Source organism: Rhinopithecus roxellana, chromosome 8 (genome assembly GCF_007565055.1).
Source record: "Rhinopithecus roxellana isolate Shanxi Qingling chromosome 8, ASM756505v1, whole genome shotgun sequence".
Lineage (NCBI taxonomy): Eukaryota > Metazoa > Chordata > Mammalia > Primates > Cercopithecidae > Rhinopithecus > Rhinopithecus roxellana.
In genome coordinates this window covers 55,942,366-55,960,274 of record NC_044556.1, presented here as the reverse complement: position 1 = coordinate 55,960,274, position 17,909 = coordinate 55,942,366, and the positions used below count along the sequence as shown (strand labels likewise).

General features: G+C 42.6%; 1 protein-coding gene across 2 annotated transcripts in view; it reads right to left on the bottom strand.

Moving 5' to 3' along the window:
• Positions 1-11,017, bottom strand: part of SLAMF1 (signaling lymphocytic activation molecule family member 1) — a 37,476-nt gene extending 26,459 nt beyond the window's left edge. For both annotated transcript variants that reach the window (XM_010360736.2, XM_010360735.2), the window contains exons 1-2: positions 10,576-11,017; positions 997-1,335 (exon numbers count right to left, since the gene is read on the bottom strand). In XM_010360736.2, coding sequence (XP_010359038.1) covers positions 997-1,335; positions 10,576-10,651 — 415 coding nt within the window. In that variant the 5' untranslated portion in view covers positions 10,652-11,017. The remainder of the gene's footprint in view (positions 1-996; positions 1,336-10,575) is intronic.
• Positions 11,018-17,909: the final 6,892 nt, after the last annotated feature.

The window sequence follows — 17,909 nt, the reverse complement described above, 5'->3', positions numbered from 1 at the left end:
CAGCCTCCATGCTCATGGCAGTCTCGCCCTGGAGTCACTGCTGGAAGTGACTCTCAGGTACCTGGGGGAGGGCCATGGGAATTCCACAGGCACTGTTTGAAGGAAAGGGAATGCTGGGGCGAGGGAGGATTGGTGAAAGTATTGCTGCCTTCCCTCTAGAAATTTGAGAATTTCAAAGAAATGTTGGTTAGCTGGGAATTCCTGTCCCATCCCCAGAGATAAGGAAGTCATTTTGAAGAAGCAGGAAAGCCTCACGTGGCTATCAGGATCCCTGGGAATTCAGATGAGCCTCTGGGCCTAAGAGATGCAATCCTGGGGTGCACTCAAGAGGGACTGGTAGTTAAAGAGGCTCAAAAAAGCACTGGCCTTGGATTCAGGTGGACCTGGTTCCTAGTTTAAGTACAGCAACTAAGAGACTTTATAACCAAAGCCTTTGTTTAAATGACAAAAGGCACTTCTTCCACCAGGTAGGTGTGATCTGGTGCCAGAATGCAGGGCTTAACAAGTGGTATGTGGGCTGAATTTTAGCCTTCTTTATCCAGAACCCCCAGGGCAGTGAAACACCTACACAAATGTGTGTAAATGGGCTAATCGCTTCTGATTAGATTTCACTGTCCTCATGTATGAGAGACTGGGTTTGATCTGTGGTATCCAATTTCTTTTAATCAGAAAAAAATTCTGTTTTCAAATAAAATATGACTTGGGGCTATAGGCCCTCCAGCCCACAGGTAGCTGGGCCCCTTTCCTTTGGGAAATGGGAGTAAGAGTAACTAATGCTTAATCAGCTATCATCAATGTGCAATTTGGAAAAAAAAAAAAAAAACAATTTCAACCTTTAAAATGTCTTCCATGCAGCAGGTTTAAATACCCCCGAACTAGAAGATCATTATAGTTACTTCCAATTCTGAACACCTTTGCTTTTAAGAGAGACCTGAATTCTTGGTCAAAGGAGCACCTTGGCCCTTTAGTGTGGACTGGGGAAGCCGCCATTATTACCATAAAGCCTCAACTGCAAGCAAAAGCGCTGAACTGAAACATTTTTCTCCAGGGTCATAAGGTACCATCCCTCATCCTCCTTCCTGCTTTCCCAGATCCCCAGGGTGAGATTCTCCAGATAAAACTTGTAGCGATCTCCTAGGTAACGTGGAGGGCCTGCTTCAGATGGATCAAGAGACACTATTTTGTTCTCGACACTGTTCTCCAGTGATTTTGCCATTGTGACGACAATGTGGATGCTTTTGTTCATGCTCTTATTTATCCTTTCATGTGTCAGGGGCAGCAGCACTTTGCTTCCCAACTGCCCAAGAATCTTTGGGCAGTTCATCATGCGCCCACCTGTGGGAGGGAGGAGAAGAGAGTCCCTTATTATTAAGGCCTTTAGATAACATAGTGTCAGCAGAACAGGAAGGACAGACTGGAGGCTCTCCCCCTTCCTCTTGGGCTATCCCTGGGGCTGCCAAGTCCTTCATGGTCTATGAGGACTGCCATGAGGATCCCCACTATATTCTCAATATTTCAAAACTGTCAGTAGACTTCTTAAAATTACCTGGGATAGAGTTGTATAGAGTAACTAGAGCACTGGGTCTTTATCAACTCAGATTTAAGGTTCAGGCATCCAAAAAGCACAGAGAAGTTAAATGACTTCCCTGACTAGTCAGTAAGAGTCAGGACTAGAATTCAGTTCTGTTAATTCCTCTACCAGGGTTTTATTCCAGCATTGAATATACAGGATGAAGGACAGAGAGCAAATGAAAGTGGATCTGAGCTCATGAGCCCAGGAACCATTTCAGATCATGAGGAAAACAGAAAAATCTGAGGAATGTGGAGTCAAGAAGGGGTAATCCCAGTGTTCAAACTGTGGAATCCTCTCTCTCTAAAGCACCCTGAGATAGTTAATAATGTCGACAGTGAGTTATTACTGTATTTTTCTTTTTCAAAAAAGCTGAGCCAACAAGATTTAAAAAAAAAAAAAAAAAAAAGAGCCTTTCAAACCACTATAAGGGATCCTACTGCTGATTATTTCACACCTCCTCTCTCCTCAAACCCACAACCTGCCTTTCCCCCTCCTCTCTCATGTGACGACTTTGCTTTTTGTTTCACTGAAAAATAAAATGAAGAAATGAAAAGAGAACTTCCATTTATTACCACCACTAACTCAACTTACCTACTTGGATGGATGGTCTACATTCCCACGCAAGTGGAGCCTCTTCCTCCATGGAGCACTCACCTACTTCAAGGCTTTGTTTCGGCAATTGCCTCCATCCCTCACATTATCAGGTTTTTTTTACTAGGTTATTTCCATCAATACACAACATATAAACTTGTAGTTTCCTTTATATTAAACATATCTCCCCTGATCCCAGGTCCATCCCCAGCTACCTCTCCATTTCTCTGTTTTCCTTTTCAGTAAAGTGCTTTAATGTGTGTTTATAGTTTATTTTCCCATTTCCAGACCCATTTTTCCTTGGACCCACTATAAACAGGTGTTCTTTCCTACTGCTCACTGGAACCACCTTTGTCAAGGTCACCGTCTACTCCACTAAGCCAAGTCAAAGGTTCTTATCTTACTTTCTTTCTCGGGGGTACTTGACATAGTTCATCCATCCCTCCTTGAAACACTGTCATCATTTGGCTCAGGGAACACCATACTCTTCCGATTTTTCACCTATCCTATAAGCTGCCTCTGCTCAGTCTTCTTGGCAGGAACCTTCTGTTCTTCTGGACCTCTAAATACCGGAGCATCCCAGTTCTCAGAGTTCTCATTCTTATCCACACCAATCCAATTTCTCATCCAATTGCACAGTCTGACATATTTCTGGGATGCTACAGAGTTATATCTCCCAACCAAACCCTTCACTGCACTCCCAACTGCCTACACAAGATAGGACTTGGAGGTCTAAAGGGCATTTCAAACTTAGCAAACAAACTCTTGGTTCCAAAACACCTTCTGCAAACATTATAATTCAGCCAATTTCTCAGGCCAAAACATTGGAACCATCCTTGACTCCTTTCGTTCTTGCATACTCCAAACTCAATTTTTTTTTCTTTGAGTCCGAGTCTTGCTCTGTCGCCCAGGCTGGAGTACAATGTTGCAATCTTGGCTCACTGCAACCTCTGCCTCCCAGGCTCAAGCAAGTCTCCTGCCTCAGCCTCCTGCGTATCTGGGATTACAGGCGCCTGCCACCGCCCGGCTAATTTTTTGTATTTTTAGTAGAGATAGGGTTTCACCATGTTGGCCAGGCTGATTTCGAACTCCTGACCTCAAGTGATCTGCCCGCCTCCGTCTCCCAAAGTGCTAAGATTACAGGCATGAGCCACTGTGCCCAGCCATACTCCACACTCAATTTAACAGCAAATCCTCCTGGCTCTGACTTCAAAATATGTCTGGTATCTGAACCCTTCGCACCTCCTGCATTTCCACCACCATCATCCCAGGCCTGGTACTGCCATCTTCTTCCAGCTGATCTCCCTGATAGAGTAATCTTTAAAAACCATGTCCTATTTTGTCTCTCTCCTGCTTTTAAATTTCTATGGCTTTCTAGCACTGATAGAATAAAACCATAGTCCACTATTGATATGGCTTCAAAGGCCCTGCATACCCAGTCCCTGGCACTGTTCCAACTCCATTTCCTGCCCTCCTCTTTGCTCACTGTGCTACGGTCACACTGGCTCCTGGCTGTTTCTTAAACCCACCAAGAACATTCCTGTCTCAGAACTTTTGCTTTTGCTGTTCCTCTCGCTGGAGAATTTCTTCCCTTCCATACCTGGATAGCTCATTATTTTACTTTATTTTAGGTATCTGCTCCAAACAGTTTCTCCTCCGAGAGGCCTCCTCTGACCATATATCTAAAATAGCTTTCCGTTTCTTTCTGCACTTATCACTGCCTTATATTATACTGTATTTTTTTTTGTTTGTTTTATTTTTGTCTCTCCCACTAGAATGCAAAAGCCTCAAGAGGAAGAACTTCATTTTGTTCACTATTTTGACCCCAGGACCTAAAAACAGGTACTCTGTGCTTAGCACATAGGAGGCATTTAATAAATATCTGTTCAATTTATGAATGCTGAAAACCGTATTACCTGACCAAAGCCTCTTATTTAGGTTCAGATACATATAAGTTTATAAGTTCAGATATATATATATCTGAACTTAACCATAAGCTAGTGTACATAAAAGAAGGAGTCCATGACTCAAAGAGAGCATAGATTGTTCTAGCTGATAAGAAAGTCAGAGAGTAAAATAGAACCATCAGCTTAAGTAATGCAGCTACCTAGACGAGACTCTTTCACAACTGACTTGTGGCTAAGATGAGATATTGGAAAATTGGACACACTGGCCCAAATATTCTTGTTACCAAAATACCCTGAAATCCCAATGTCGTTCAGTAAAGGGCTCAGCTAACAGTAGACTGGAGATTCAGTGACTGGAGAAGAAGAAAAAGTAGTCTCTCTGGGCTAAAAGCTGGATTAGAGTGACTGAAATTCATAATTGTTGAGGAAAAGTGAGAAAGGCAATTAGGCACTTGTTTTTTAAAATATTGCTAATATATTAAGCTTAAAACAGAGTGCTCTCCCCTGCTGCTTGATGACATGAGGAACATTATAGTTATTGTGGTTGTGGTTGTTTTTACATCAATAAACTGGGAAGCATGTTGGATTTTCTTCCAACCACACTTGTGGATGCCTGACTGTCTAGATAATGTGACCCCTTTGGTGGCCGCATACCTGAATTGTAGGCACAGTACTTAAGAGAGTAACTTGAGTCCTGAACCTAAACTTCTAAGTATAAAGAAATGGGGAAAAATTTAGAGCCATATGTGCAAGAATGAAGTTCCAAACTTCTGTATAAAAAGTGTAGATGCGCATATGTATATTTTTCTGGGAGCTCATCCATAAATGCCATCTCTTAAAGGGATCTGAGATTCAAAACAAGATTAAGAATTGCTAGCATAGTGTTGATTTTTAAAGACCAACTTTGATAGGGGAGAAAAAAATTAAAAATTCCATTTTCAGACCATAACCCATCGCCACCACTCCCCAAAATGGCTCCCATGCACCCCTTCCCCCCTAACCCTGCACACTCTTTGCACCATGATTGCTTTCAGAACTTGGAGTTGGTTGGGGGAGGAGAAAGAGGGATATAAGAGAGGTATTGAATAACCAAAAAAATAAAAGAAATCAAAGAAAAAAATCAAAGAAAGAAAATAGAAGGAGAAAGAGGAAGAGGAAAGGGGAAGGGGTAGATGAGAGAGACTGAGTGGCTTATGCACACTCAGTCATGAGGAGTGGAACCAAAACTTCATCAGGAAGAGACCCTTATACCCCACAACCCACATAAAGAATGATGACGCAACACCTGAGTGTGTGTGTGTCGGGGTCTGGAGGGGGTACTTGAGATCACCCTCACCTAAGCATAAGGTGGAAAAATAAGTGGGGGCTTTAAAGTGGTTCATAAAACCCCTCAAGTGGCATCCCTGCTCCTGAAACATCCTGCTGCCTGATGAGTGTTTTCCAGTGTGTCTGTGATTCAGCCAGCCCTTGTTTGCTAAAAGAGTCTGGGAGGAAACATTTGTAGCTGTTAACACCAACTCACTTTCCTTCGCGGGCAATTCTACTTCGAAAAATGAGTGATTCACACGGGCCTAAGGAGTTTGGTCAAAAATTATTAATAGTATGATTTAGCCAACCCTCTCACAACATGAGCTTCTACCTAATGATAACCCTTTTTGTTTTATTGTATCATATTTTTTTTGCCTAGCCCTGATACTTTCATATGTGCTTTTAGCACCTTGCTACAGCATTCTTTCAGGAACAGAAGGAACAGAACTTACGGACTCCACAGTTGTTTTGGTAAATTTAGGCTCAGAAAAAAAGACAACTTGTCTGTGTTTGCTTTTTAAACTGTATCCCCATCAGTCAAAGTCCTATTTTTATTCTTTGGCACTTCTGGGTCATTCTATCTTATACTATTAGCATGTACCTTCCCTAGCCTTAGAGCCTAGAACCACTCTTTATTTGCCTAGCTAACAACTTCCATCTTTCTGGTCTCCATTTTGACATCTCTTTCATAGGGAAGACTTTCCTGACTCCTGACTTAGGTTGGGTTGTCCAGCCACAGGCTTCCAATGGACGATGAATGCACTCCTTCATATCATTCATCATGTGTTCAACTCTGGTTCAATGCCTGTAATCCCTTACTCTTATAAGCTTCCAAGAGTACGGACCGCGTCTGTTTTATTCACTGCAGTATCCCTAACACCCACCTGGGACATAGTAGGAGCTCAGTAAATCCTTGTTGCCCAAGTGAATTAATAAAAAAAATGGATGAATGAACGAATGAGCAAATGACAACACAGAGTCCAAGTCCTCCTCCCACCAAAATTGTAATGTACTCTGATTTGCCTTTATAACATCCCTAAGAGGTATGTTATGGAGGAAAGTGGTGGGGACCCTTTTCCCCACTTGCCAGCTGAGGACATGGAAGTGTCTTAAATATAAACCCTAGATTTCAGGTACAACAGACAACTTGCCATTTCCCCTGAACACTTGAAACCCTTTACCTCTGCATTTGTGCCTCCTTCTGGAATACTCCTTCTCAAGTTCCATAAAAATCAAACCCATCAGACCTATTTATTTGGAGCTAAGTTTTTAATATTCATTTTTATTAACTTTATCCCAAATGTGCACATGAGATATTCTGGATTAGATTCAAATTTCTTATTAAATGACTCACAGTAAATAGTAAATGCTTTGGCCCCCGCTTCCCCCTAGGATGATGTGATAAGAGTTTTATGTGAGTAACCAGACACTCCATAGGTAAGAAACAAGGACAAATTATTTTCCCTACCTATAAAAGGGGAAGGAGGCAGCTATCCCCCCTGCCCTTCTTAAAGGTCTGCTCCTTATTCCAACACTTTGATAGGTAAATAAATCTCTCCAGGAGCCAGATAGTCCCTTACATGTCTTGGCTTTTATGGCAAGTCCTGGGACTTGTCTCCAAGTTCTGGGGCTCATTCCTTCTTGCATGTTGCAAAATGAAGGCGCAAGCTTATGCTAGCCTGCTTAGGAAGATAGCGACTCCAGGCTTCATGGCACCTTGGGCGCTCTACCTAGGGACGTTGTTCAGGCTGTAACCATTTGGTCCTCTCGGGAAAAGTTTTATTATTCATTTGGATCAGAGCAATTACCTATACAAATGACTACAGATTTAATTCTCATGGTATGAAAAAAGTGTCAGGAAGCTAGTGTTCTTCACCAGGACACTGAAAAGTCCAGAAAAGTTTTATTCCCGCCCTCTTTATCCTTAAGTCTTTGATTTCTTCTCTTAAAAAATTGATACATAATAGAGGTACATATTTTCAGGGTACATGTGCTATCTGATACATTCCCATGTTATGTAAAGATCAAATCGGGGTAATTGGGATATGTATCACCTAGAGTATTTCTCTTTCCTTTATGCTAAGAACATTTGAATTATTCTCTTCCAGCTATTTTGATATGTACAATAGATTATTGTTAACTATAATCACCCTACTGATCTATCAAACACGAAGACCTATACATTTGGAAAGACACACAAGAAACTGGTCACAGTGGTTGCCTCCAGCATGAGGTATGGAAGGCAGATTAGTCTTCACTAAATACTCTTGTGTACTGTTGAAGTTTCATAGACATGACATGTTTTACAGATGTGATAATCAATAAACAAACTAGTTAACAAAAAAAATTAAATGAATGTTTGCATGATGAAAAACGTTTTCATTTTCCAAATTACAGGTCAAATACTTCTTATATGCCCTCTACATTCTTCTATGATTTTTATCAGTCTCTCACCTTTTGAACATTTCTATACTTCAATTTATTTCAATTCAATTCCACTCGTATTTTTCAATTATAGATAGCACATTCTAATTTTTACCATGGGATCTGGATACAAATTGTGGCATTCTCCCCACCCTGCTTCCCAAACATGGGCTTGTCCAGTTTCACTCATTGAGGCCTCTGGAGTCAGATGGCTATGTGAGCACAGAGAAATTGCTAAACTACTCTGTGCCCCTTTCCTCATTTATAAAGTTTTAATGGTACCAATAATACATACATATCTTATAGGGTTGGTGTGAAAATGAAATGACTGACACACATAAAGCATTTAGAACAGTGCCTGGTATAAAGCAAGTATGCAGTATATGCTAATATTATTCACTCAACAAACATTTGTGTACAGGCTTTCAGTACAGAAACAGTGTCAGGTGCTGTGCAGTGGCTGTTGTTCATTTTGTTTTCCCCACACCTTGCACCCTTGCACCCTTGACAAATGATGTGGCTGCCACATAATTTGTCCTTAATAGCTGCTGAATGGGATCATTCAAAGTCAATCTATGGATAAAAACAATTAGCCCTGATACTCTGATTTCCAGTCCAGTGAGGGAGACAATGAAAGTGACAGCATCACATCGCATCACAGTATTAACATTTTTGAGAAATAGAAGTGCCTAGATTGACATCTTGGGATAGAATGGGCCACTGAACATACAAGGTTAGGCCAAGTCTAGAACCCACGCACTTGTCCCTCACCTTCCCCCAAAGTGTGTGAAGGGGGTGCGGAGGAGCTGCATGGAGGAATAAAAAAACTCACTGAGGTAAGGTCATCAATTATAACAAATGTACCACCCTGGTGGGGGATATTGATAACAGGGGAGGCTATGCATGTATGGGGCAGAGGGTATATGGGAAATCTCTGTTCTTTCTGCCCAACTTTGCTGTGAACCTAAAACTGCTCTAAAAAATAAAGTCTATTAAAACAAATCTCATTGGGGGAAATGAAAAATTCACTTTACTTGGGGAAGGGACATGTGGACTTTTTGATTTTTACAATTCTGACTGGGAATTAGAAGTTGAGTTGAGTAGAAACAAGAATGGGAGTGGGTGCCAGTTTTAAAAGTATCAAGCTTCTTGTTTGGGCAAATCTGTCATGACTAACCTGCCCCATTTGCAAAGCATTTCTGCCTGGGTTTTATTGGGGCTTCACAAAAGGGTGTGTATTTAAAAATAAAATCACTGAAAAACTTTTGTGAAGATTCAAAGAAGAAAACATGCAATGAAGTGAGCAGCCTCCGATTGGATAGACTTGCCTTGTGAGGCTGGGCTGCTTCTCCCTGACCGGTGACTTCCAAAGCCTCAATAGGACCAGCTATTGGTCAGCAGTGCCTAAGATGCTATGGGCCAGGCTGGCCAAGAGGCTAGCAAGCACAGAGATGGAAAAGTCCAGCTCACAGTTCAGCACCATCACTCCTTATAGTCACCAAGAAGTGCTCCAAAAATGGTGCAGTCACAAATTGGTTGCAACAAGGGAAGCTTGGCTTTCCCTGTGACCACTTAAAGTGGTTCAGTTTGGTTTTCTGAGCCCTGAGCTCAGTTCTGTCTCTCCTAGACCTTGGGAAGTATGACCCATGGGTCTGCAGATTCCAAAAGAAAGTGGCTGAGCAAGCCCTGTTCATCTGACTGTCTGGTAAAAGACACATCCATTGTGCAGTACCCCCACATCCCTGGTATATCTCGGTGCTTTTCCTGGAAAAGTCCATATTGGATTTGCGGTCTTGAAAACCCCAAGCTTAAAACACCCTGGGCCTCAGGATTTCCCCCACTGTCCGTAATGCCACCTCTTCTACTCCAGGCTACCTCCCACAGTCTAAACAAATAAGCAGAAAGAGATTCTCACCCCACTCACACAGGCAGTCCAAAGTCCACTTCTTGCTTGGCTTTTTCTTTCTCAAATACCTTTTCTCATAGCCCTGATACTTCTAAACAGAAAGCAAGAGCCTGCCTTGGGAAGAAGATATCCAGAAAGACAGGAACAGAGTCCAGATCCAAAGGTAGCCCTTGTCTGGCCTTCCTGCTGGAGCTACTCTCTGAGGGTCCCCAATTTGCATTTCCCGCATACTGTAACCAGCCCTAGGCTCCAGAAATCCCAACTTCTTCCCTCTTGCTTTCTTGGACCTTCTCTTCCAAGAAAATACACACCAGTATGACTGCACTGTGGTCACTGCTGGTTATTAGCCAAAAGCCTGGAGTTTTCACTTCTACTCTCTCTTCCCACTCTAGCCAATGCTTTCTGTTGACCCATGCTCCTGGTTTGTCAGCCTGCATGGGCACAGATTCCCTCCTAGGGCAGGGATGTAGGGCAAATCATCTCCCAGAGCTCACTCCATCCAGCTCAGTCTCTCTAGGCTGGATCTTTGTCAGAAGAATGCCCATGTAAAACCAACCACTCAACCAGGACTTCTACCAGAGCCCGTCACCCTAAGACTGGTCAGAAAAGTGACTGGAGCCTTTGGCTTAGAGCTCCTCATTTCCTTGGAAACTGGGGTTGGTGGGGTTGAGTCTTGGAAACCCAAGGGCCCAGGAACTCATAATGTTCCTTCCTCTTTGAAAGAGGCAGTTGAAACTGACAGCCAGTCCCTAAGGAAGAGTGACCAAACACAATCCCCAGCCCTGCACCTTCTCTCCATCCACAAAGATATGCTGATTCCAGGCAGCTAACGTGGGACTCAAACCATCAGGCAGATGAACACTCACCTGTTCCGTAGCTTGCCCCAAAAGCCAGGGAGAGAAATAGCACGAAGGTCAAGGCGAGGAGCCCCTTGGGATCCATCAGCCAGTGAGGAGAAGGAAAGGGTCCTGGTCAGAGCCTGGCAGCTGCTCACAGATGCTAGGCAGGAGCGAGCTTCGTGTCATGCAGTGCTGCCTCTGCTGTCTAATTTATGTATCAGGAACCAGCAGGTTCCTGAACCCGCTTCCTGTATCACCGGGACTTTTTCTGCTTGTGTCTTGAGGATTGCTCATCTCCCATGAGGCTTTCAATCACTTTTTTGTTCTCAAGAAGCAGGCTTCTCAAGAAGTCAGGCACTTAGCCTATGGGAGTCAGGAAAGGGGGTGTGTAGTCACCTCGGCCAAACCCCAGCTTTGGGCAGAAACATGCACCCCTGCTTCTTTCCTTAGCTGTCCCCAGGAACCGGATGTTGCAGATTATCTGAGCAGTTCTCTCCGGTAAGTCTTCTTGGATTGCAAAGAAAAGATGGTTTGTCAGATCACTCCTCAGATTTGGCAGTTCACAGCTGAACTTAGATGACTGCATTTTGATGAGCTCACAGAACTCTTACTTCTGTTTTATTTCGTAATTTCAGATAACACCTCAACATGTAGTCTGGTGCAGGTGCCACTGTCACAGAGAGATGGGATGGGCAAGTGCGGGTCACTTGGAAGAAACCCTGTGACCCCAGTGAGTGCAATGTGGTATAATTTAGTGTCCCATGCTCCTAGTTTGTCTTCTCGCATGTGTGTGGATTCCCTCCCAGGCAGGGATGTAGGACAAATCTATCCCAGAGCTCCATCCTTCCAGCTCAGTCTCATTGTTGTGTTTGTTTTTTCCTAATTTTTAACGTCTGTGTGTACATAGTAGGTATATATATATAGATGTATGGGGTATATGAGATATGTTGATAGAGGCATGCAATGTGTAATAATCACACATTGGGTATTACTACAATGTGTGATTATTAGACACATAGGGTAAGCGGGGTATCCATCACCTCAAACATTTATCCTTTGTGTTACAAACAATGCAATTATACTTTTAGTTATTTTTAAATGTGCAATTAAATTATTATTGACTATAGTCACACTGTCGTGTTATCAAATACTAGTTCTTATTCATTCTTTCTATTTTTTTGTACCCATTAACCATCCCCGCTTCTTCACCAACCCCTACTACTCTTCAGCCTCTGGTAACCATCCTTCTACTCTCTATGTCCACAAGTTCAATTGTTTTAATTTTTATCTCCCACAAGCAAGTGAGAACGTGTGAAGTTTGTCTGTCTGTGCCTGCCTTATTTCACTTAACATAATGATCTTCAGTTCCATCCACGTCGTTGCAAATGACAGGATCTAATTCTTTTTTAGCTGAATAGTACTCCATTGTGTGTATGTACCACATTTTCTTTATTCACTCATCTGTGATAGACACTTAGGTTGTTTCCAACCTTGGCTATTGTGAATAGTGCTGTAATAAACATGAGAATACAGATATCTCTTCAATATACTGATTTATTTTCTTTTAGGTGTACACCGAGCAGTGAGATTGTGGATCATATGGTAGCTCTATTTTTAGTTTTTTGAGGAAACTTCAAGCCATTCTCCGCAGTGGTTGTACTAACTTATAGTCCCACCAACAGTGTACAAGGGTTCCCTTGTCTCCATATCCTTGTCAGCATTTGTTATTGCCTGTCTTTTGGATAAAAGCCTTTTTAATTTAACTGGGGCTGTGTTGTATTCTGGGAGTTGCCTTTATTTTAGAGTTTGTGTCTAACTTTTCATTGAGGAGAAGGAACTAGTATTGGCAGAAGGAAGATCCCGCCCTCTTTCATGAGTTAAACTATAAGAATGGGATACTGGAAGTGTAACCAATGCTCACAGGGAGACTTGAAAGAGTAGGGAAGTGTTTTTAGAGTTCATTGTAACAGGTCATAGGCACTCTCTGATGGGCCTCCCCATGGGGATCAGGTAATAAAAGTTGGTGGGATATGTGAACTTGTTCTTTATCCTCACTGTTTTCTTCCTTCCTTCCCCCAGCACTCAACTGTCCTCCTCACAACTATTCCCAGTGGTGTGTGCTTGAACCAGCATGTTCAACAATTAATAGAACTGTTAAATTTTCAGGAATCTGGATGGGCACAGTGGCACGCCTGTAACCCCACCACTTGTGGAGGCCTAGGTGGGAGAACCTTTGAGGCCAAGAGTTTGAAAACAGTCTGAGCAACATAGTGAGACCTCATGTCTACAAAAATATTTTTAAAATAAAAATAAAAATAGATTTTCAGAAAGCTTGTGAGGTGCTTGATGAACATGGCCATTATTAAACATATAAAATTAAATTAAATTATATAAACTTACAGTTAAGCTGGGCGTGGTGGTACATGCCTGTAGTCCCAGCTAGTTGGGAGACTGAAGCATGAGGATCCCTTGAGTCCAAGAGTTTGAGGCTGTAGCATCTTTATAGCAGTGTGAGAATGGACTATCATGATCATGCCTGTTGGCGTGGTTTGCCGCTGTATCCCCACCCAAATCTTATTTCAAATTGTAATCCCCATAATCCCCAAGTGTTGAGAAAGGGACAAGGTGGGAGGTTTTGGATCATGGGGGCAGTTTCCTCTCCATGCTGGTCTTAAGACAGTGAGTGGGTTCTCACAAGATCGGATGGTTTTAGAAGGCAATATTTTCTGCTCTTGGCTGCACTTCTGTCTCCTACTGTGATGTGAAGAAGGTCCTTGCTTCTCCTTTGCCTTCTGCCATGATTGTAAGTTTCCTGGGACCTCCTTAGCCATGTGGAACTGTGAGTCAATTAAACCTTTTTCCTTTATAAATTACACAGTCTTGGGTAGTATCTTTAGAGCAGTGTGAGAATGGACTAATACACCTGTGAATAGCCACTGCACTCCAGCCTGTGCAACAGAGCAAAACCCTGACTTTAAAAGAAACTTTGCAACTAAATAAATTATACTAAACAGAGGGAATAAAATCTCAAAGCTCATTGTTTCTTAATTATGTTATGACATTACTGATATCTACGTTCTTGAGGTAATTGACATCTCTTATGTGTCTAGAGTGGAAATTAAATACTGGATCATTGGTGCTTCTGGACCTGTCTTCCCCACTCTGCATTCAATGGCATTATGTCGGGAACTTGAAACTGGCCATGATGAGAGTTTATGCCACGGAAATCAGCAAGCAATATGAATCAGAACTTTATTGTTTTGTTGATTGTCTAAATGTAAGAAAGTAATAGAGAAAACATAATGATGCAGAGTACACTTAAATGTGTGCTATGACTGTGGCTCTTACATTGGGATTAGCATAAAAAATTGAGGAAACATTTTTCCAGTATTCAAAAACTATCATCTGATTCAGCAAAAAGTCACTAGTGTCACTGATGAGCAAGTGATGTTCCAACATATATTTTTGTTGTTTCACATTTCTTTAACTTCAAAAAAGACATTAACCAACATTCATCTTGGAACTACATTCCTTTGTCAATTGTAACCACAGTTCGGCTGTGGATATGAATTAAGCCAATATGAAAGCAAGCAGCCTGTGAAATCAGTGGCTATATGGAATTTACAATAAAGGGGATTGTACATTTTGCTAAAATACAATAAATTGTATTTTATAAATTGCATGTTACACATTCTTCATATAAGCAAAATTTATAACAAACTCATTTACATATATGCATACATTATTTTTCATTATGGTTAACCATTTACCAACACACCACTGTTACAATAACTGAGAATCCAAATAGTGAATGGCATACTGTCTACATATTCATAAAATATCAGTTGAAATAACTAAATGATGTGAGAATACTAGGATCCTGTAAAAATGGGAAACCAATAATCCAGGTCTGATTTCAAGACTGGTGTTCTCTCCTCGAGCTGCACGGCTCCTGGAATGCATGCTGTCTATTCATTTCAAACCATTCTCTCTCAAAGACAGACACTTATTCTCTTGTTTACTTTGCCCTTCCTCTCATTTCCAGAATTAGCCCTACTCCAGCCTCACCATGAGGCATCTCCACTCTGACCTCCGGGATCCCCTCTGCACAGAAAACTGAGCTAATGCTAAGCACTGTCTGAAGAGTTTTCCTGTTTGGTGCAATCTAGAACTCAATAAAAACATACATTGAATGAGGGTCAGAAATGGTTTAGATGAAGGTTCTGAGATTCTAGAGTGGATTCTATAGAGTCCTCCCTGCCCCCAAATTCTTCTTCACCTGGAACGTCTGAATGTGGCCTTATTTGGAATAAGGATCTTTCAGATGTAATTAAGGAAAGAATTGAGATGAGATTATGTTGGGTGAATTAGAGTGATCCCCAAATCCAATGAGAGTAGTGCCTCTTTATAAGAAATAGAAAAAGGACACACAGAGACACAAAGAAGATGGCCATGTGAAAAGACAGAACAGAGACTAGAGCTATGCAGCCACAATCCAAGGAACACCAGAGACAACCAGACGCTGGAAGAGGCACAGAAAGATTCTCCCCTGGAGCTTTCAGAAGGAGCCATGCCCTGCCAATATGTTATCTTTAGACCTTGGGCCTACAGAATGGTAGGAGAATGAATTTCTGTTGTTTTAAGTCATCAGGTTTGTGATAATTTGTTACAGCAGTCACAGGAAACTAATACAGGATCTGAGGGACAATGTGACTGACCAGAGATTTGCAGTTAGTACATCTAGTATACTGAGCTGCTTCCTTCAGCTATTAAGAGCAGATATCAATAGACCAACAGAAGATACACAGATGATAGTGCCTTGTAGTTACAAAGTCGTTTTCAAAAGCCTTCGCATTCACGGCCTTATTTGATCCTCCTAACAGCCCTACTAAGGAGCTAGTGGCATTTGTAAGGCAGAATCTGGACCAAACTTGGGAATCCTGACACTGATCAGAGCTCTTTCCTTTTTCCTGGTGAGTATTTATCACCATGAATACTCAAGAGGATAAGGAGGAAGGAAAGCTTGCTAATTGAACTCCCTGGATGCCTGGGGTTTCCACATGTGTTATTTCATTAATCTTGGTAGCAGTAAGAAGCAGGAATAATTATCCTCATTTTACAAATTGAAGTATAGTGCTGCTATTAAATAACTTGCTCAATGGCTCAGAGCCAAAGAAAAAAAAAAAAAAAGCAAGAGTTGGATTCAAACCCTGGATTATCTGACTCCAGAGTCTGTGCTCTATCCATTCACCATACCACTTGCATTATACCGAGCAAGAATCTTAGCCAGTCTTCAGGCTCGTGTAGGCCAATGGCTCATTATCTGTGAAACATTCCTTCTGGCACAGGCCACAGTGTGGGCAATAGGAGAATCCTAGGTGAGCACTGTTTCCTGTCCTAGCCTCCCATGTCTGTGGCTCAGCACCATTCTTTCCCTTTGGCGATGCAGAGCCCCACCCTGAGAGTGAGGAGGACTACTTTTCTGTGGAAAATAGCCTTCCCCAAAAAACCTCAAATGGGTTATCCATCGAAGACATCTCCTACCTCCTATACTCTTTTTTTGTTTGTTTGTTTGTTTGTTTGTTTATTATACTTTAAGTTCTAGGGTACATGTGCATAACGTGCAGGTTTGTTACATATGTATACTTATGCCATGTTGGTGTGCTGCACCCATCAACTCGTCAGCACCCATCAATTCATCATTTATATCATGTATAACTCCCCAGTGCAATCCCTCCCTCCTCCCCCCTCCCCATGATAGGCCCCAGTGTGTGATGTTCCCCTTCCCGAGTCCAAGTGATCTCATTGTTCAGTTCCCACCTATGAGTGAGAACATGCGGTGTTTGGTTTTCTGTTCTTGTGATAGTTTGCTAAGAATGATGGTTTCCAGCTGCATCCATGTCCCTACAAAGGACGCAAACTCATCCTTTTTTATGGCTGCATAGTATTCCATGGTGTATATGTGCCACACCTCCTATACTCTTAAATGTGTCCCTAAGACTTGCCACTCTCTCTCCTGACACTATGGCTATGGGTGCCAATATCACCTGCCTGACAGTGTCTGGGCTGGACTGTTCCTGAGTGTCTTGGCTTCCCAGCCAATGGTCATCATCATCATAGCCTCTGACCAGAGGTCCCCTATGGAATGAACTGACCCCACAGAGAAGGGCCACTAAGGCCAGATCACCTGGCCACATGGACCTCATGATGAGCATATTTATCTGGATAAGAAAAAAAAAAAAAAAAAAAAACCCTGCAAAACGAAAATGAAAATACAGAATTCCCCCAAACTCTGAAACCTCTCCTAGTAGACCTGATTGAAGAGTTTAAAACTGGCCTGGGGAAAGCACTGGGAAAAAACACCCTGGGGTCCGCCCTGCTGGGTGAGATGAGGAAGCCCACAGGGCAGATGGCTGATATGGAGGCTGAGCAGACTAGTCAACCAGATAGCCTTGTTGTGGCGCTGGGGCTGTCAGGGTTGAGGGGAGAGTGGAGAGAAAACTGGGCTTTGAAGTGGCTCTAGCCCAGATCCAGGCTCAGGCTCTACTCAACTCCTTTATGCTGAATGTTCGTGTCTGCCATCAGTTCCCTAGCCAGATGGATGAGCTGAGTGACCAGGCCTGGGCAGGAGAGATGAAAATCCCACTGGCAGTGCCTTCTTCCCTGTATCCTGTCTGTGGTACTGGGATTGCCCACTGCAAGGCCCTCACCAGGTTTCTCACATCAGTGAGAAATTCAGACTTGCTTCAGGGCACTGGAGTCTGGAAGTGGAGAGACATCTGAGGGTCTTTGCCATCTGAGGACTTCCTCTCCAAACTGCTGTCATTTCCATTGATGCTCCTCCATCCTTCCAGACCCCAGACCCAATATGTGGGGATCCCTCCCTTCCTGGGGCCTGCGCTGAACTGACTTGGAATTCTTCATGTCCCTTAAGGGGTGACTGTGACCGAGAAAGAGTCACTGCTTCACAGACTCTCTCCACAGCATTTTTAGAAGCATTCTTGGTAGGACTGGGGTGCTTCCTACTACCTTTCAAATGACCTCATGTAGCAGTCATGTAATTTGCTAGCCTGCTTTTTACTGGCATACATTGTTAAAGAAAGGGAAATGCCCATGCCACTCTACTCCTTCTAGGAAGAAATAGGGTTCAGGAACTGGTGACAGTGGTTATTCAGTCACCAGCCTCAGATCTTTTCTGTGCTCCAAAAACTGCCTCCCATAACCCTGGTCTTCCTTCTTAGACAGAGTGGTAGATACGACAATAATTTGCAAAGTACCTGGAAACCCTGTGTAACCACTATCAGAAGCAGAATTCATTTCTGTCTCTGAATAGTTCTGGTCCTTAACTAACCAGTCACCTC